General features: G+C 39.4%; 1 protein-coding gene across 1 annotated transcript in view; it reads right to left on the minus strand.

Moving 5' to 3' along the window:
• man1a1 (mannosidase, alpha, class 1A, member 1) overlaps nt 1-22233 on the minus strand; it is a 195011-nt gene that overhangs the window by 14608 nt on the left and 158170 nt on the right. Inside the window, exons 6-7 of the mRNA XM_038272736.1 lie at nt 4852-4975; nt 4664-4757 (exon numbers count right to left, since the gene is read on the minus strand). Coding sequence (XP_038128664.1) covers nt 4664-4757; nt 4852-4975 — 218 coding nt within the window. The remainder of the gene's footprint in view (nt 1-4663; nt 4758-4851; nt 4976-22233) is intronic.

The raw sequence follows: 22233 nt of genomic DNA on the forward strand, positions 1-22233 counted from the left end.
TCTGTTTAACAGTGTAACATAAATATGAACAATTATAACTGTTCATGTGTTTAAATGGTTGTTTCACTGAGCATTTCGGATCCATGTTTATCCATCTGAGACAGCCGCAGCCCTTCAATAAAATGCTTTGCAGTAAAATAATACCTGACAGAGCTTCAATAAAGGCTGAAAGCATATCCGCCGATATAAAAACAAGATCAAACAAGGCCGTAGGATTTCTAATTTCAAGTCATATTCCTCCCGTAAAAAGCAAAGTTTTTATCTTTTCACGGAGAGCAGTAAAAGAACAAAATCATTGAATCAAATACTTAAAAACTTTTCAGGAAATACGAACTGGATTGTAAGGCATCTCCTCTAGATATGGAGGTAGATGTTTGTATGTTTTCTTCCCTCTGACTAAGTTCTTATCTTAAACATTAACTGTTTAATGTTTTTACTGTTTTACTTCACATCACACTTTTTTTTTTGCTTCAAATTTTTTAGATGATGGCAGGCTGTTATTTTGTTTAAAGACTCGTCGCCTCCTTTGCTTAGTTTAGATACTTTAATTAACCATAAAAGCTAAATTTAGTTGGACATGCCAAACAAAGGCCTGGCTACCACCTGAACCTATCGTACAGCATGAAGTAGCCACAAATATCTCCAGTTTAAGCGGGCAGAGAACTAACAGGCATTTAGGCTTTGGGACAGTGAGAACCAAGATAACTAAACATATGACTCAAGATTCTTTCAGGAAGTCAGAACAACATCATCAACCAGAGTTCATGATTCAGGAAAAAGTCTATAAAGCAATAATCTAATATGACAGCTGCAGTGTTGTGCCTGAACGCGTTCATTGAACGAAAGTTCATGAACTCGTTCATATTTTGGGCGAACGTGAACTGAACGTACTGCATTACTGCCTGATGAACGTTATTGTGAACTCGTTCATTCTGGTGTCTGTGAACGGCACGCTCTCTCAGTTAGGCTCCGTTCAATAGGTTGCCAGATTTCTATAGAGTCCTCCAGGCGAAACCCTGGCTAAATCACACCGTAAACAGGCCTTAATATGTAGCGGGAAAAACACCCAATCTGGCAACACCAGCTACCAGTGTCGTAGCCTACAGCCGCGTGCGTCATCAAAACAAAATGCAGCGTGGAAGCCACAGCAGCATGGAGGCGACCGTGGAGGCGACAAAGCAGCAGTATGATCACTTAAAACAGCTTTATGACCAGGTGGTCGGTGAGGATGATGGCAACAATCTTACATTTCTCTGCAAACTTTGCCCGCCGGCTTTCAGTAAAAAAATCCGCACTTCAGTAACCTTAAATTCCTACCTCAGCCTGGTCCCTCAGTTTGTGTTAGTAAAATGTTCTTGAGGGTTTTACTATTCATGTAACTTGTTTGTTAAACCTGCCTGGTATAATTTTCCAGGATTCCAGGATTGCTTTTTAGTATGTACTGAAATGGAATTTCAAATGGAAAAATTTATTATAATTAAAAAAACATTTGCACCTTAAAGACTACTTTCCTGTTTTTCTTTTAATAATTCCTCATAAAAAAGACCATTCAAGCAGCACATTTTTACTGATGTTTTTGAGAATATACTGTAGCGGTTAAAGCTGCAGCTATTACTAGTGTGAAGTGAATGGACAGCAACAAAGCGTTAAAGCAACAATGGGGAAATGCTGTCCCCTCAATGCTAATGTAAACCCTGGTTGGATAAGGATTCAAAACTGGATATGAAGATGAAATCTGACGCACAGTTTCAGAGTTACAACTGATAAAATAATTGCTGTCTGTGGTTCTACAGTAGGTGTTGGATTAATTGTACAAGTTATTCTACTTTAATCATATTATACTTATACATTCATATTTACACATTTGCATATTCCTGTACACTTGTATTACACAAAGTGTTGAAATGTTTCACTTGCTGTCTTTCTAATGCTTGTTACTAGTGTGTGCAGGAAGCAAGGTCAAGGAGATTGGTGGAAAGGGGAGAATTGCACGTACTGGCACCGGATGAGGAGTGAAGCTCTCCTTATCTTATGATATTGTATGATGTGATGCAAAACTTCTGGTTCCGACTGGTTTCACCCCCTCCTCCCTTTTAGCAGTCGGAACCAACATTGTAGCCAGGGCGTTCCTTAATAAAAGTTTGGAGAAAGCGGAAACTGTTTCAGAGTGGGTTGGAGGTTGTAACTGAATGCAGTTTCTGACCCCCTCTCCTTGCAAGTAAATTATACTAAATTCTCTGTGTCTTTCTTTGTACAGGTTACTGAATAAAATGTTTGGTGTTTAAACCTAACAGTAGGCTATGGTGTAATTGAGCAATATATGAAAAAAAAAAAAAAAAAGAACTATGAACTAGTTCATTTTTTGGAACTGTGAACTTAGTTCAACATTTTGAATTATGAACTATGAACTGAACTAGTTCATTTTAAAATGTGTGAACTGAACTAGTTCATTTTAAAATGTGTAAACTGAACTAGTTCATTTTAAAATGTGTGAACTGAACTAGTTCATTTTAAAATGTGTGAACTGAACTAGTTCCTTTTAAAAATGTGTGAACTGAACTTTGAACTAGTTCACGTAGAAAGAGAACTTTCCCAACACTGGATAGCTGTTGCGTAACGGCTTTAGGACCTTGATGACCTTCCACAGTTAAAGGAACCAGATTCCTGCTGTCAACTTAAAAAAATTCCAGAAGGAAAAATGTCTGCATATCAGTTTAGAACCTAAAGTTCAGCAGGAAAAACTTTCAAAGCACCAAAAAAAATTCTCTCAGAGTAAACAAAAAAGGAGAAGGTTTTAGAGTGGTCTGGTAAAATCTGGTCTGAAATCTTGATTGAGATTCTGTGATAGAATCTTTAATGGACAATTCATGATCAAAAACCCTAAAAAAATAACTGAATCAAAGAGAATGATAACCAGTTGGAAGAAAACCTAGACAGCAATGGTTACCTTCAAGGTTAATAAAGACAACACAAAACACACTTTCTAGCTTTAGAGAAAAATGATTTTTCCCTCAATTAAAAAGTTCATTATTTAAAAAAGCCTCTCTTGTCATTTATTCAGTTTATCTTTGTCTGATATGAAAAGTTTTTTTGATGATCTGATCTGAAACATTTAAGCGTGAACAAAGTAAAACCAGGATGAGGCCATCATGGCAGCCTTTATCTGAGATCTACTATTCTTTGTTCTACACCCGTCCATCCTCCTCTCGTCCCAACATCCGACCCCTCCATCATTATCATCATTACCTGTTTAGCTCCGTGGTTTTAAGAGCCGACTAATGGATTTAAAATTACACGCTATCGGGAACATAAAAGCATCTCAACGGACACGTGAGCACGCGGCACTGAGTGTGAAAATACTTAACCGTGACATGGGTAAAGAGTCGGCAGCGGTAATGGGAAGTTACCCAACAAGGTTCAAATGGTTTGTGTGATGAGACGTTTTCATAAATTGAGACAATGAAAAAGAGCGAGCATGGTATTACAGCAAAAAGCTGCCTCTTACGTTTTAATGCCGGTAATTGTCGATGTATCTGTGAACTTATGTAGGGATGATTCTGCTACAAATATTCTCAATGTATAACAGTATGGGCATCAGTAAGCCTGGACTAGTGAACTAGAATCACAGTTTCATATTAAATATTCTTTATATTTCCAGTTTAAAAGCTTATTTCTACAGGATCATCATTCTAATAAGCTACAAAAAAGCAAACTCAGTATATGAATGATTAAAAGATTATAGTTTTAAATCTTGGCCTTACAAAGCAGCGCATGTGCGACCTTTAAAATATTAAATTATTTATGCAGGAGAGCTGTTCTCCCAGAAAAATGAAGCTGTAATTACAAGCTTTAACGTTTTCAGTCTGATCTTTAGACAGTTTAATGATCACAGCAGGAGACTGAACGTATATAAACTCTCCTAAGATGAACTGGTACAATTACAGGTAAAAAGATATGCTTTGAAATATATATGTACATATGAAATATGTACTGGCCTGACACAGAGAAGAGGCAATTTGCATGAATTAGTGTTAAGGTTCACATGTTCAATCCTCAGTTAAGTTTATTAAGTGATAAATCAGGATTTCTAATGAAAGTCCACAGATCAGGAGTCAGTTTCACCAGGGTTTATACAGGGATGAATAACTTTAATTTAATGCTTTTTAATGCTTTTTTAAATGCTCTTAAAATGTTGTAATGCCATCAACAAGTATCCCAGACTCTTGTGTGTGTGTGTATATATATATATATATATATATAAAAAAGAAATATACATATATATATATACACACACACACACATTTATATAAAACTGGGCAAAACTCTTCATCATCTTAACCGTCGTCAGGCTGTAGCCATGCTTCCAGTCCCTTCTTTCGAAATTTGCATTTTCCTATTCTCTAGCTTTTTCTCCGTCTCAATCTTCTTTTCCGAACATTCGGCTTTACGATCAACCGGAGGCAGTTCCACGAAATTATTAAGACTGACCCTACCTGACACCCTCAGATGGAGGAAGATTATTTGGTACACTGAGGAACCACGGATGCTGTGGTTATCATTAGGATTTGTATTAAGATTGACTGAGAGGGTTCTGCACATACAATTATAAATATTACAATTCTATTGTAGTTATACACTCCATCAGTACATTGAGACTACTTACGTTGGCCCCACTGGCCGCTGTTTGGGTTCAGGTAGTTAGGGTAAAGTCCCTGAGGTTTGTCCAGACGATTCAGCACTTTTCTGATGTTCATCACCTTAAAGTGAAAAACGAAAGTTAAACTTTAAAAAAAAATTGTTGCTCTGTACAGATTTCCATGATTTTTTTGTTTCTATTTTGTGTGGCTTTACCTTTTGTGCAAACTCTGGATTTCCTGAGAGCTTGCTGAGGTGCATGAACTCCAGATGAAGGGTGCCGTACTCTGCCAGGATGCTGCTCCCACCCGAAGCCCATGGCCAGTTTCTACCAACGCCGCTGGATGGACAAAGAGCAGAGAGAGAGCAGAGATTTGATCAGCGGATGGATGAACGGAGGAAGCAGGAAGAATCTGATCTAATCATGTTTGTAAAAAAGAAATAAACTAATCAGAAGGTTTTTTCTTAGATGAATCATGGTTGGGATCAATTATACGAGTCGCAATGACTTAAAAACTGAGCTCAAGGATATTTTAAGACATTTCCTTTCTTCTTCTTTTGGATTTTAAAGAGATTCCTAAAATAGATGAGACGTCACTAAAAGAGCATATTTTTTCTTTCTGCTCTCTGGTCACATCTCAGAGTCACCTGGCTTCCTTGACAAGTACAAAAGACTCTGCAACAGTGTGTCTGCAGGATCATTAAAGACACTGATGAGACAATTTCAGGCCAAGGACTGATGACTCTGATGGCAATGCCTCAAGTGAGTACTCATGAATACATATTGGCTATTTACATCACTGTCAGTGCAACATGAAGAGCACAAACAGACACATTCAGGGAAGAGATCCAGCAAATGAGAGAAAGAAGAAGAGATCTGTGAATTGGGAGAAGAGCCACACTCGCACAGATCTCTTTAAGGACGTGGATGAACATACTAATTATCCCCCCCTTTCAAGTCATCATGCTGCACAAGGCGTAATTTGTTTCCCATTACACTCTGGATTTAATCAAGTCAACCAAACAGAGAGAGGACCAGGGGAGCATCAGACGGAGAGCGGAGAGATACATCAGGGTCACTGGTGAGAAATGAAATCCAATCAGCGGAGACCCCGATTCATCCAGGAGCTGTGAGGCTCCTGGTTAGAGCCGCCTGCTGCCATTTTCATGATTGAGTACAACTTTATTCCAGATGACTCTGTATTTTAGAGAGCTCGCTAAAATCATAGCGCACCCTGTCAAGCTCTAACCTCTGCCTCCACCCCACCGCGTCATTGGTACACTTTATCTGTCAGTCCATCTGATCCAATCCTTTTATAAACTCAATGATGAGCAATAAATCCCTGCCCTGGATAGGGTGGGGATGAAGCGCACACCAGACCAGCTCACCCATGTCCACCACAATCCCTTTCAAAGCCGCGCTGTGTGAAACATTAAACCACAGATAGAGCAGACGGCTAAATAAAATGAAACCGAGTGAAATAGATATCAGGATAAAAGTAAAAAAAAAAGACAAATGATGTGTTCTGGATGTCACATTTGGGAATGGATTGTAAAAGCTCACAAATCTAAAAATGATTGGGATTGGTACAGATGGCTGGAGCTTAATTAGAAATTTAAATTGAGTTGTCAAAGGGAGCGTGCTTGTTTGACTAAACACTGAAATAATTTAGAGATTAGGAGAGAATAAGAGAGATCTCACTCAATAAAAAACACATTATTTGTCCAGTTGAAATAATGTAGGTTTATTTTGTTCTTCAGTGTGTGATTTGTGAAGTACTGCTTGGCCAGTGTCTTTAACTATAAATGCTCTAAGATTATAGGACAGGCCTCCTTTCCTTTTGCTCCATAAATGTTTTACTTTACAATCTGCTAACAAAAAGTAGCAATGATGGATGGAAATAGGTGGATGGATGATGAATGAGACGATGTGTGGAAGATGGATGCCTTATTAATGGGAGATGGAGGGTTTATTAGCAACATATAGGACCTTAAGAAAAACAAATGAAAGATAATTTTTGAGTTTTCTTTTAGAAAACCATTGCAGTAGTAGCAGGGCTCGATATTAACCATTGCCCGATCGACTGGGGCAAGTAGTTTTTATTGTTGGGGGAGTACACATTTCATTTAATTTGCCTGCCGGGCATGTGCAATGATTCCATAAAAAACTCACTCAAATTTACTTTAAAATCACCGACATTCGCTGAAAACGACCCACAAGTGTTGCTGGCGCCATTTTTGCTATTTTGTTTACATTATCGCGTGATTTTCCGCTAGATGGCGTGATTCAGCTCTTGCGGAGAGAATTCTGCAGAGCAGCAGCTGGATGATGAATTTAATCTATACCATAATACACGCTAGATTCAAAATGATCAGTCAGGGATTAGGAAAATAATAATAATAACTGTATGCGCACAGTGTAAATATTTCTATCATATGGCAGTCTTCTGTACAGTGGTCATACATTAAAAAAATATTCATAAAATTTTTTTCTCTTAGACATTGGAGTGGTGCATTTAAATGTTATAGAGCTAAACATATTAAATTGGTGAGTAGTAGTAGTGTAAGTTTTTAACCCGTCAAGTTTTTTTTTTAGATTTTTAACATTACAATTTATATTTTTCCAAGCACACAACAATTTAAAGCAAAGTTTGGTTTGAAAAGAATGAGCAGGAAGGCTTGAAAAGCATGTTAACACGGTAATGTAGGCTTGAGTTCATTATGTGACGCATTCATATACTTACCAGGAACCTGGAAACTTAAAAAATACTGACTTACAAAAAAACATTTAAAAAACAAAAATGTTTCATTGATATATATACAAAAATGAATATTAGGAACTACATTTATCAAATAATTATACTGGGCAAGTAAAAATTGTTTCTGGGCAAAATAAATGTGAAAGTCACTTGCCCTTAGGGCAAGTGGTAAAAATCCTTAACGTCAACCCTTGAGAAGCCATTCAAAGTTTCCCCACTTTCCTTGATGCGCCCTTGGCTGGTTTCCAACAATTCCTTTTTAAACATCAATCTTTCTACTAAAATATTCTTATTTCATGATTTGTGGACATTAAGATCTTAATAGAAGTGTCATGTCCTGGTCAGCAAGGGTTATCGATAAATATATACCCCCATCTCCCTGTAATTCAGTGAAAGGATGGAGTCAGAGTAAAAACATATGCAAAAGGGGGGTTACTCCAGTGGCTGGAAGTCGGAGGGGATTTTGCTGGGAGTTGGAGGCAAGTGGGCTGCTACTGTAGCTCTGGAAAAAAAAAAAAGTGCAATAAAGCAAACTTTGTCCTCCAGATGCTTGCTAGTAAAGTTTATTTAGGGTTGAAAAGAGATATTTAAGTAGGTAAATCCAGCGGCTCTGGGTCAGCACACTCCTCCTGCTCCACTTTGGGCCGAAATGAACCAGTTTCAAAAAGTTTAACCTGATTTATATGAGCTCATTGTCGCCAATCTCAACTCTTGTTCTGGGACTAAAACATAGCAATAATCCATCGGATAGCAAACAATGGACCTTACATTGGCCCACTGGTTTGACTGCTGATGCAAACGGCCTACTGGCCCAGTTTACAGAGCTACATTAACAACTGCATCCTCCACACAGTAGAGAAAGGTTTATTAAAGTATATTATTTGGTTAATGTGCTGTTGCATTAGTGAAAGTGGAGCGATCTTATTCAAAGAGTACCATCTTTAAATGGATAAAGCTCACAAAGGGCTTTGGTTTCAGCTTTTGAATGATTCATAGGGACCTGCATAAATCAAAGCAAACCTCACCTGCAAACTTCTTTTGTGCATTTTCTCATTTAGCTTTCAGTATTATCGAACTTGATAATAAAACCTTAAAAAAAGGAAAAGCCTTGAGATGCTGAATAATGTCCACCACTGCTGTAGTGGAGTCTTTCATATTTTATCGTGGCACTGATGATTTTAAAAACAGTGTTGAAGCCGTTATTACAAGCCAACCACATGAAAATTTAACCAGGCTCTTTGTACACCACACTGGAAATGTTTATCAAATGTTAGTGACCTAGAACTGCAGCCTTATCAGGAGATTACAAAAAGGCTTCCAGTAATGTATGACGGCTCATAGTGGCTTTTCATTATGAATCCTCAGATCAGCATACATTATCCCCCTCTGATTGAAGTGATACGATACAGATTGTCTGAAAGGGTATGGATTTATCTGCTTGTCCCACATTGTGGTGTATTTAACATGGATAATCAGGCAAACATTCGATTAAAAGCATTTTTATTTAACAGTTTTGTTTATCTGTGGCGTTATTTCTGCTCTGCAAACAAGGCTATCTGCTTCCCAATGAGCATTTTGCTCTTAGAGAAAGCAAACCCAGTAGGGTGAAGGTGTCTATGAAATAGAATGGCAGGCAGGAGAGTCCTGGCGAGCATTAAAACCGGGTCATCACAGATTGATGCTGCTGTGATTTGAATTAGTTTCCAGTAGAGGACATGATGTGCTCCTGCCAGTGTCTGAAGCCCCATGATGGGATGTCGAGGCTTTATTTCACTCAATAGCTCACACTTACAACTACCTGCAAGACACCAAATCATAGCCTGCCATTTTTCCCACCCCCAGGCACGTACAGCAGACCAAATAACAAATGTTTGAAGAATGACTTCCCATTTCTGGATTTCAGACGATTTATCAAGCTGTTCTTTGAATTCACAAGATCGATTATTTTTGCACTCCGTTTCAGAAGTTAAAAAAAAAACTAAAAAAATACATACTTTATATAGTTCTTTTTTTCTTCTCCTCATTTCTGCCCTAGCAGAAAAACGCTTTAACTGTCCTAAGCCTCAGCGGGAGACTTCAACCCCTCTTTTTCCGCCTGATTTTCTTTGCTCCTGCCTTAAAATCTATTGTAGCTCTGCTCCTCTGGGCACAGAGAAAATGTGGACTGCAATAGTGTCAGAGTTAGCGACTTAATTAGAGACCTTAAATCATCGGCGCCTCAAACTGCCTGAGGTTTCTGTCGAGGAGAGCTGTTGAGAGAGTGGGAGCGTGTTCCCTAAAACAAATTTGTGCAACCTGAAAGTCAGGAATTTAGAGCCATTGTATTTTTCCACAGCTGTCTGATTGCCACACATCTGTATTATACTATACATAAGTTCACTATAATAAATTAATAAATGTCCTGTTTACTAACAGGCCCAAAACACAACAAAAATCACCTAAAACTCTTCGGCCTAATGGCTGTAATAGTGTCATCAAAAATAAAATGCATCCTTAATCTTTGGACGGAGCAAAATATTGAGATGAGTGTTAAACTCTTAATAAAATGAATTTAGCAAGTAGAAAAAAACACCTAAACAGGTAAACGTAGATCTAAAGTGCCAACCAAAGCACTATAATTATATCTCTATATGTGCTCTATGTTTTATCCAATTACCAAAACATTATTTGCTTCATTTACAGAATCAGTATCCAGATCTAGTTTGCAGTTTCTTCTGCAGCATCTATGCTGTTGCCAGCTACTTTCCAAATCAGGTATGATTAGTTTGCAATATTCTGAAAGTTTTACCAAAACGCACCTGGATTAGGCTTTTTCCACTAAATGTGAGTAAAATTAATGCACTCACTAAATACCAACTAAAACAAACAGTTTTGACTGTTATCAGCCTCTTTAGAGCAAAAACGCATGAATTAATGGCTTAATTTTCTTCTGACATCAAGAAGGAAATCCACCATGACAGAGAGGGCCAACACTAGGTCAGCTGGAAAGAAAACATCCCTCAGCTGCCAAACACATCCATTTCCATTCTAGACATATTAATCACAGATGCAAATTTGTTCCAAGTCTGAATAACTAAAAACATGTAAGATCTAATGGATAGAAAGCCAAGCAGAGGGAAAAGAGATGCGTTAGTGTTCGATTATTTTAATCATAATTGGTTTTTGCTCCAGTTGATTGAAAAAGTAGTTATTTCCTATACATTTCTGCTATGTATGTCAGTACTTGAATGTGGATAACATTGGTAGATGGAGCTCTAAAGCAATGTTAACACAAGAAAAAGGAAACATAATCCAGTAAAGGTGCATTCAGACTGAGCGTGGTGTCCACGTCGAGGGCGGTGGCATACATCCCTATGCAAACCATGCAGGGAAGGCCAGTAAAACAGCAAGCAGTGAATCCTACGCGGTGAGGGAGGTCCCTGCCCCAATCTCATGCTACTTGAGAGAACTAAGGTGTTGTCAAACAGCGGCACCGCCTGGAGAGAGCAGAGCGGTTATTGCTGAAGTTGAAAAAGCTGAACCTTTCTATGAAACCGCTTCGCTCAAACACATTCAGACAGCTTTTCCAGCAATTCTTCAATTTGCAAAGGTTGGACAGACATCAAGAATAGGGTGTCAGTCAATTTCAACGGTAAAGTCGTCCCCTTTATTTGCACCTCTTTGTGTTTGTCTATCATATACTATCCTGTAATGGGGCGGGTAGGTCCCTCGTCCCTTAAATCTTGAAAACGAGGGACCTACCCGCCCCATCCGGTGAACAATACCTCCTTAACGACCAACCCTTAACAATCACAGACAGGTTTCAGGTATTACAGGAGACAATCCCCCCCCTTAATGGCAATCCCCCCTTTAACGACCGACCCCTAGAATCATAGACAGGTTCAGATATTACAGGCTAACGATGGAACTAACGACCCATTCATCGGTTACCATTGCATGTTTCCAAGCGATACAAGGCGTTGTCTATATAAGACTCAAACTCACTGCGGATCCAGACATTTGAATTGAGAAAGCTTCCTGGAGAGGTGGCGAAACGTCTTCAAATCTTGAAAACCAAGTCCAGTGGATATTTTTTGAATTTTTACGGAATGACTTTGACCTGGATGACTGAGAACCTTCATCAGCATAGCGGATCTACACACTAACTCTGGCATTTGGCTCCCTTGCTATTAGTTAAAAAAAGCTTGGTCTGATCAATCTCTGACAACTTGTGTGGTCCCTGTGTTTCGGTTTGTTAGATCCGACCTGACTGGTGCGGTTTGTTGATGTTCATCAATGGTGTCACGTAAATAAGCGGGTCAAACTGGGTCTGGTGTTCGATTGTAACCCAGGTCGCTTGCCGATCGTTTGACCTGGGTAGACGCGTCAGTGAGCTGTTCCCACTGTCACTAAGAGCCAATTGTTCCCGGGTTTAAACAGGTTTTTCAGCCAATGGGAAAGGAGTGTACCAAGGCTAAACTAAAAAAGCTGATACCTTCGCATGACATAGACTTAGATTATAAAACTTGACGTAAACCCAAGTCCTTTAGATTTATTCGATTTATATTTACTGTTATGCAATTCTAATTTCTGCATTTCAGCTAAAAGTCCATAATATTTATAAAAATAATAATTTGAATACAAAGAGATGGAGGGGTTATGCTAGTTTGTGATTGTAATAATTAGCTCATCTCCTGTTGGATGATGGAGAAGCTAATTTCAGGGTGAAGCATAGATCCAATCTCATGACCAAAACCTTACAAACAGCACCACAATAGCCCTTCTCAATGAGCCCAGTCAGAATGCAGTTTGGTGGGAAGGATTGGCAAAAAACGTATCTGTCTGCATGGTAATAGAAGAGCAGTGGGACATAGTGGCCAAATCAGATAGCTGTGGGTCTGGAGTGTGTCTTTGTGTGAAAGGTAACGTTTCAGGGAGGAAATGATGGTGAAAGACTTCTAATGAAGGTTTAAGGCTAAAAAAACACAACAAAGCAGACAGTAAGGTTATCCATGAAGACAAATTCCTTATTGACAATATCTAAAATTAGGAAGGGAAGTTAAAACTTCTTAGTGCCATTAATTTAAAAGACTTTGAATGAAATATGTTATGAAAGAATAAGGAAGAATAAAGTGTATAGGAATATCTTTACTGGGCTGTTCAGTCAAAGCTTAAGTCAGGGAGAGTTTAGTCCTTTAGAGTTTCTAGATATGCTCTAATGAGCCATTAGTCTGAGGCAGATCAACTGGGACAAATCCAGTAGATCTGAGCAGCATTTCCTGCTCCGCCAGCAGAAATCAATGGTTTCAGATACCAATAAAGGAAGCAAGAAAGTCTTAGGGAAGAAAGCAAACGTCTGTTGAGTGTGGAAACATGGGGCCAGCTTTTTAACCCTTCATGAGGTAACCTTGATTTATTGCTCCTCTCTAAGGGCCCAACTAGAACCTGTTTTGGAGAATCCAGCAGATAAATCAACTAGACACAAAGTTGAGATTTTTAATCTCAAAGAAAACTTCCAAACCGTTTTTTTCAACCAAACAATTTATTTTGTGGTCCTTTAAACGATCCTACAGCTCAGATGTTTCCTCCCTTTACTCTGCAACACGGAACAGCTCATAAGATCAGATTAATCTCTGAAGATAAAGTAAAAGGCGCTTCCTTTTTCAAAACAGACATACGGAGAAAACAGTTTACTATCTGGATTTCTCATTACAGTATACAGATTATTGTCTCTAAATCTTTTCTGACAAAAGACGCAAGAGAGCAAATGGGGACATAAAGAAAAAAAACACATTTTCAACACATTTTTTTAAATTAACCTCAAAACCTTGATGGACTTTAGTTATTCAAGCTGTTTTTGACAATCTGAATTTTCTTCAGTGGTTTTATTTTGGAACCTGCCTACAAATTTCTACATAGCCTCGTTTCTCTTTTTGTTAAATCCTGACCTCTTACCTAATCATTATATATGTGCCTATGGTTTACATTCAAAGGCTTAAAAAAGCAAGATGTAGGACCTTTATAGACAATGAAGAGTAATCAAAATAAAACAAACAATCCTACGTAAGGGGGAAGCAATAAGAAGAGAGTTAGGAATATTTTCAGGGTCCAGCAGAGCCCATCTCTAACTACCCCAATCACAGAGGCTGATTCTGCCCTGAGGTTAAACCTGTAATCAGACAGGGAAGCAGCCTTCTACAGAGCACATATAAGGTGACAATCACAGGAAATGTTTGATTTCTACGGGATACAAAACCAAGCATTACGGTCAGTAAAAGAAACTGGTAATATACACTGATTATGGTTGTGAAAATTGCAAGGAGAAAGTGTGAGTTTAACCTCTATGGGAACAGTAGCCAGGTCACTGCTGTTCACCTTGGCCTCTGCAGAAAGCTGTAGGACAGAGTGACGAAACGATAACTAAGAGCAGAATAAAATCAGGTCACGGGAAGAAAGAGAGCAAGGTCAAAATGGAGGTTGAGAAAAAGAGAAGCAATATACTTGTACAGGTGACCGGTGATGAAGAATAATATTTCACTTTGTAACTTCCTGAATGTTTCTGGTACAGTCTTGTTCCAATTAGTGTCAAGGTTGCATAGAAGGCATTTTACCTTCAAACCAACTATTCGGATTCTGTCTTCAACCTCTTAGTTTTAAACTCTTTAAATGTCCTAAACTGAGTATTGATTTAAATCTCACAGACTGCAGTGAACAGGCTTAATATGAAGAAAATCAATCTGTGGGCCAGTCAGATATTTGTTTTACTGTAAACATTTTAAATCGACAAAACAACCCTTTGACCTTCTTGTTAAAAATAAATAGAATCAATATTAATGAATCCACAGGATGTCGCATTCTTTTTTTCTTTCATAAATCCAATCTTTTTTATTTCACAGTCCTAAAGTTCCCAGTTTGATTTGGTCAATTTTAAAAGTAAAACAACCCTTCTGACTCTATGGCAGACAGAACATCAGAGGCACGGCTCTCAAATATGGAAGATGCAGACTAAAAGGGTGAAGGGTGCAGAAATAATTGGATGGGGAACAAATAAATGATTAAAAAATGGCATGATGGATGGATAAAAGGGTTGACAGAGAGGTGATGGGCAAAAATGAAGCAAAAGATGATAGATGGATGGTCAGACCAACAAAGATTAACATATGAGAGAATTGTGGTTGATAGACCGTAATTCAAAAGAGAATCAATTTTGGAAAGACACATTTTATATTCTCTTTATTCCTTATATGTACTTATCCAGACTAGGGGCGGGTATTGTCAAAGAAGTCATGATTTGATTCGAATCACGATTCACATGCCACGATGCGATTCTATCACAATGCATCACGATACTTGAAATATTGCGATGCATCGTGATGCGTTGCGATATTTTCACTGAAAAGCTTAAAGCCTCTATCAAGAAATGTTTAGAGTTTAAATTAAGGAAATGACGCATTTTAGTCTGAATACTGGAAAGTTTTTTGCTCAAGAACGAAACTTAAGGTAACTAGGGGTTGGTATTGGCAAAGAAGTCACGATGCGATTCTATCACGATGCATCACTATACTTGAAATATTGCGATGCATTGCGATATTTTCCCTGAACACTGTAAGAAAAGGATACAGCCATTACCAGTGGCTGACTGGCTGGGTGTGATCTGCATAGTGTCTTCAATTGATATATAGCTGAAAGCAACTGAATTCGTACATAGCTGTATTTATTGAAACGACTTTTGGAGGTGTTGCCATGAAAACAAATACTGGACAGAAATATTACTATTACTGGAGTGCACACACTGACAAAAAGATCTTCGGATTCATAAAACTTAAAATAACAAAATAAGGATAATCAGTGCCGTTTACATGGCCTCAGTGGTCCTTTAAACCAATGAAATGAAAACATTCAAATGTACATTTCCCCTTTCGCAAATGGCATGCATCATATCAATTTCATTTTTACCTTCTTTGTTTTTAAAGCCAGAATGCATCCAAGCATCTGACTTGAAATGTGATGGAGCCGGGCGAATTTTCATAGTGTCCTCCATGTTTTGTTTACGAATGACTCGTCACAGTATCCCGCGGCCGGAAATGCTTGTGACACAAAGCAGCGGGCGTCAACACATCCGCAGCGACATCTGCTGGACTGGAAGTTGTATTCCACTTGGTTTGGCTGATGTGCGCCAACCATTCATGTATTTTATTTGTTAATTTTTTTAAATTAAGAATCGATACTTGGCATCAAGAATCGATCCAGTAGATCACCAAAATTTGAATCGCGATGCATTGTCATGACGATTTTGCACACCCCTAATCCAGACCCAATAAACAGTTTAATTCCAGATCTTTTTTAACAACAAAGGAACCCTACACAGAGATCCATCAGTTCCTGTTAAGTTGTACATAGTACATATTGATTAGATTAAGTATTCACTTGATATATAGATCCAAATTAATAAGTAATAAAATAAATATTTATTTATTTCATAATTAATGAGGTTGGAGAGTTAAAACAAGCTGATTGTGGTCCAGAGAACATGTGCATGCCTGTGTCTGAGAACATCTAGTGAAAGGCTTATCAAACGCTGCTTCCCTGCCAGTCATAAAATATCTGTTTGTTACTGTGACTGCTGCCTGGGATTACATGTGTGTGTTTCAGCAGATCATGGCTCAGTCATGCAGGTAAAGTCATCATCTACAGCAATCTGGTCCAACCTCAGGGGATCACAGATGTGTGCTGAAACTCCTAAAAATGAATACAAACACACACACACCTCCCTACGGTGATTTCTCTCTTCAGGAATGAAGAACATGTGGGAGTGTGGTGGTGGCGTGGGGGTAGGAGGGGTGGGGCTGCGTCCATTCACCCAGACAGACACAATGAAAATTAATTTGTCACAGCACATTTATTGTCATGACAACCTGCCTTTTAATTAAAAGCTGACAAACAGTGCTGTGTCTTTGTGGTGTGTCTAGAGGTAAAAGGAGAAAACTTGAATAAAACAACATTTTATGTCATCATATGCAGCTTCAACATGAAGAATGACTGAAGTTAATCGTGACGGCAATATTATGAATGTAATTTATAGAAAATAAAGTCATTAGTTAGAATTTAATTTGTTATTCCTGCTTAGAGTGGTTTCCCATGCAAAAATAATGCATTATAGATTTTATATAAAGATAAATACAGGTCCTCAAACTTAAATTTAGCAGAAGTTTTACTTTAGGTGCTGCATCCAAAGGCTTATATGGTGGAAATATTAAAGGTCTACATGGTTCTGTTAAAATGCAGACAATAACAAATGTTTTGCACCTATGATGCAGCAAATGTCCCCTCAACCTGGACTTAAAATATAAAACAACATTTAAAAAGTCAGAACTGGGCTGCATGCAGGCGCACAAACTTTAACATTGTTAAACCAGCTCTTAGTTCAAGATCTGAGGTCTCACAGCAATACCTGGCCATATTTACACACTGCTTTACCAAAAAAATAATCAGCTTAGCTTGCATCCACAGGCCTCTAGGTGATTTTTCAGCCCCTCAAAATCAGTTTTAGACTCTGGCTAGGCCGCTTCAAAGCTTCCACTGTCTTCAGGGGAAGCCATTATTCGGTCCAATGTAATGCCTGCTCGCACTCGCAGTGAGGCTTTCTCACAGACAGACCTGGACATTTAGAGTCAAAGCTGATTACTGGCCAGCATTCACTCTGAATAAAGGTGACCCTGAGCATAATACTACCATCACCATGTTTCTGTGTGGCTATGATATTCCTTCAGTTACCTTAAGTTTTGTTCTTGAGCAAAAAACTTTCTAGTATTCAGACTAAAATGCTTCATGTCCTTAATTTAAACTCTAAACATTTGTTGAGAGAGAGAGGCTTTAATTACAAGGATAATTAAAGTTTCAAAATCTTACAAGTTTGAACAAACATGAAAAGAATGAGCATTTTAAAGAATGGTATTAAAGTATGGAACAAGCTTAGAGTTGAATTAAAGCAATGCAGTGTTTAGAAAAAGATTCAAACTGCTTTTCTTAAAAAACAAAAAAAAAAACAGGGTACTCTAGGTTGCTACAGGTTGCTAAGCATGTGAGAATGTACATGTATGTTTCTATGTTTATAAATGTATATGCTGACTTAAAGCTACAGTGTGTAATAATTACAGGGATATACAGTCAGAAATGTAATATATTATACATAACTATGTTATTTTATCATCATCTACGAGCTCAGCCTCTTAACCTTAATATTTGCGTTGCCTTAGAATTCGTTATTTATAATTATATAGGAGCGGGTCTCGCAGCCATGGAGGCAGACATCTTTGCGCTACGGCAGCGCAGAGCCAACAAACTAGCGATTGAGAGATCGCCAAAACGTCACAACGATGTAGAAAAAATAACGGGTATATTTATTATCTTAAGTCTACATGAAATCTGTTCACCTGCTGCAACTCCGCGGCGCTCAATCAGCACGTCATCAGAGCATGCCCAATACAAGGACTAATAAGCCACAATACCGGAGGGCTGGAATACGCGGAGTGGATTTCAGTCTTCTTCGCTCTTTCCCAAAATATAAGCCAGCCTCCAAAATAAAAATGGAACTCTTCAACACCCAATCACTAACAAATAAGAGCGGCCTGATATCTGACCGCATACTGGACAAAAACATAGATATAATGTGCCTCACCGAAACCTGGCACAAACCAGGGTCGTATCTGACATTAAATGAAGCTTGTCCTCCAGGATACACCTACCTGGAAAAGGCTCGGACCATCGGCCGTGGAGGAGGTCTTGCTGTTATTCATCACAAGGACCTAATTATAACTCCCCACCCACTGCCAGAGCTGACAACATTTGAATGCCTTCTCTTTAAATGCAAATCACAAATAGAAACAGTTTCAATTCTTCTCATTTACCGCCCTCCCAAACCACACCCCCAATTGATAAATGAACTGCAGGATCTCCTGACAACCCTTTGTGCAACAGCCAAAAACACACTTATACTGGGGGATTTCAATCTACATGTAGACTCCCCCACTAATCGCCCCGCTGCAGAATTTCTTGAACTCCTGTACTGTCTACATCTTACACAACATGTCACAGTACCAACACACACCAAAGGCCACACACTGGATCTGGTTATTACAGACAGTGCTTCCATCACCAATCTGCAGGTACATGACTTAGACATGTCAGACCACAACAGCATCTCCATGGAACTGTCCTTAGCAGGCCCGTACAATAAAACAAAACGTCAGATCCATTTCAGAAACCTAAAAGCAATAGATGGCAACCTCCTCAACCAGGACATACAAAACATCTCACTTGACCCACAGTTCACATCAATTAATGGATCTGTTAACTACTACAATTCCAGCCTCCATAATATCCTGGAATCTCATGCACCTCTAAAAACAAGAACAGTTCACTTTTCCAAATCAGCCCCCTGGTACACCATAGAGCTCCGCAAAATGAAAACTGCTGGCCGTGCCCTGGAGCGGAAATACACCTCCACTGGACTAGCGGAAATACACCTCCACTGGACTACAAGTTTTCAGACAGGCTTACCGTGAACATCGAACATCATATGTCAGAGCACTCACCACAGCCAGATCCCAATATTTCTCACAAAAAATCTCAAACAGCACTGGAAACCCAAAACAACTATTCTCAACAATAAATTTTCTGCTCAAACCTCCCACACATGCACATGTCGATAATAGTACTAGTCAGTGTAACAGATTTATGGACTTCTTCAAAACAAAGGTAGCATCAATCCGGTCAGCCTTCCCTGTTACAGCCCCATCACCATCACCCGCTGACGGCAGTCCCTCAACCCAACACAATACTTTCTCAGTTTTCTCAGACGTCACGCAGACAGAGGTGGAGAAGATCTTAAAAAGCATGAGGCCATCCACCTGCGTGCTGGACCCTCTCCCCACTGCACTACTAAAAAATCACATCACAGCCATCAGTCCATTAATCACAGCAATAATTAACCAGTCATTACACTCCGGTCAGGTTCCTCCAGCTCTCAAAACTGCAGTCATTCGCCCCCATCTGAAAAAGCCCTCACTCGACCCTGAAATCCTGGCCCACTACAGACCCATTTCAAACCTGCCATTCCTATCCAAAGTTCTGGAAAAAGTTGTAGCAGCTCAACTCCACAGTCATCTTCACACCCATAAACTATATGAAAAATTTCAGTCTGGTTTCCGATCAGCACACAGCACAGAGACAGCCCAGGTCCGCGTCATGAATGACCTACTCATGACTGCGGACCAGGGCTCACCATCACTCCTCCTCTTACTGGACTTATCATCTGCCTTTGATACCGTTGACCACACCATCCTACTCCATCGTCTTCAGACCACAGTTGGACTCTCTGGAACCACACTCAACTGGTTCCAGTCATATATCACGGGAAGGTCCGAATTTGTTGCCATAGGACAGTCCAATTCATCACCCCATACAGTCAGCTGCGGAGTGCCTCAAGGGTCGGTCCTTGGGCCGACCCTTTTCACCATCTACATGCTCCCACTCGGTCAGATAATCAAAAAACACAAGGTATCTTTTCATTGTTATGCAGATGACACCCAGTTGTACATAAAAATGGACTCCACTTCTCCCACAGTTCTGCCATCTGCTTTTCACTGCTGCCTGGAGGAGATAAAGACATGGATGGCTGAAAACTTTCTACAGCTCAACAGCAGCAAAACAGAAGCCATTCTCATTGGCACCCCACACCAAACCAAGTCCTTCTCCCTAAACAGTATCCCTATCTTCGGTCAAAACATCCCTCTGTCCTCATCTGTCACAAACCTTGGTGTCAAATTGGATCCACATCTCACGTTTGACTCCCACATACGTCACCTCTGCAAGGTCTCTTTCCTCCACCTCAGAAACATCGCCAAACTCCGCCCCTCCCTTTCCCAACCCGACGCAGAAAAGCTAATCCATGCCTTTGTCTCCTCCAGATTGGACTACTGTAATGCCCTCCTCGTCGGGGGCCCTGGCAAAAGTCTACAAAAGCTGCAGCACATCCAGAACTGTGCTGCCCGGGTCCTGACGAGGAGGCGCAAACACGAACACATCACTCCAGTCCTCAGGTCCCTTCATTGGCTGCCCATCCAACACAGAATAGATTACAAACTTTGCCTCCTCACTCACCAGTGCATACATGGAACTGCCCCGGCTTACCTCAAGGAACTCCTCACACCTCACACCGCCTCCAGAACCCTCCGCTCCACCACCTCCACCCACCGACTGCACCAGCCAAGAGTCAAGCTCTGCACAATGGGAGATAGGGCCTTCCAGGCAGTTGCCCCACAACTCTGGAATGGCCTCCCAGAGTCCCTTAGGGTCCCACAGAGTGTGGAGGCCTTCAAGAAAGGCCTCAAGACATTTTTATTTAAAAAAGCCTATGAACATTAGTTAGTATTTTATCTCTGTGGTTTTATGGTTATTTTACTGTTTTGTTTTTACTACGTATGTTATTTTACTGTAATGTCTCATTTTAACTATGTATACCGTTTTTATTATACGGTTTTGTTTTAACTATGAATTTTGTAGCACTTTGAGATTTTTTTTAAATGTAAAGTGCAATACAAATAAAATGTATTATTATTATTAATCTATACCCTACACAGACTAATAAATACTATCTGTAAAATTATCTATGTAAACAAACCTCATCACTTGAGAAGGTAGGTGATGCGGACGTCGTGGAAGACATTTTGTCCCGTAACGCTCGCCGTACTGTTGGGGGGGAGAAGCGGTGGGGGGGAGATGTTCATGTTGCTGCAGTCTGACCGCTAGATGTCGCTAAAGGTTACACACTGTAGCTTTAATGGACTTCAGAGTAGTATGGACTCGTACAGTAAGTAGAGCAGGAATTGTGAAGATAATATGAAGAAAAAGCTATTGATAAATTAATTTACTGCTTCATATCCCTTTTCAGACATAAGCAGTAAAATATACACATGTTATAAATACTATGAATTGAACATGATATCTGAAAAAAATTTACTCATTAATTTATTTATAAAGTTTTGGTAGATTTTAACTCAAACTCAAAAACTTTGCAAAAAATGTTCTTAACCTTGCAACCGTTTACCTTAGTCTAGACCTAAGAAAAGCAGGGGGGAGGAGACCAAATCAAGTGAACCATTTTGGACCGTTTCACTTTTTTCCATTTCTCCATTCATACATTAGTAACCACCTTTAGTTGCTCCTTCATGTGGTTCTTACTATATCTAGCTGCACTGAAACACAACTTTAGAGGTCTGTTGGTCACTAGTTAGATAGGGGGTGGTGTCACTAGTTATTTCTATTAATTTATAGTGCAATAACTGATATATTGATGCATTAAATCAGTTTAAACTCGCTTATCATGTCTAACCACCGTTATAGCAAACAAGCAACAATTAGCATTAGCTTGAGCATAACCTCACATGTGCTGTAGCATCTATCCTTCAGTTAGATCCCACCCTGCTCCTCTCTGTCTCTCCGGTTAATAACCAGGGTGCTTCATCCAGCTGTCCACGGCCCTCCTTAAAACCTACTTTGACTCCTCACAACAGCCATAAATGGAGCAGCAGTCTAGGTGTTGTTGTTCTGGTGACTCTATAAATCACACGACTTGCAACTGCCTTGCTATTGAAGATCCAGCCCCCATTGAGACACATGGAAAATGAATCAAACCGAATTGAACTGCCCTGTCCTGACCTGAATAAATTATGTACTAATGGAAAAGAGGCATTAGTGTTGCTGTCATGCCCGTAGTAGCTTCACTGAACAGGGTCCTGCTTGGATTTTTATAAAATCTGATGAGACTTCCAGTTTAAAGAATGTCGTTGTTTCCTAGTTT

This window comes from Cyprinodon tularosa, unplaced genomic scaffold, assembly GCF_016077235.1.
Source record: "Cyprinodon tularosa strain WSP-4 unplaced genomic scaffold, ASM1607723v1 ctg84, whole genome shotgun sequence".
Taxonomy (NCBI): Eukaryota; Metazoa; Chordata; class Actinopteri; order Cyprinodontiformes; family Cyprinodontidae; genus Cyprinodon; species Cyprinodon tularosa.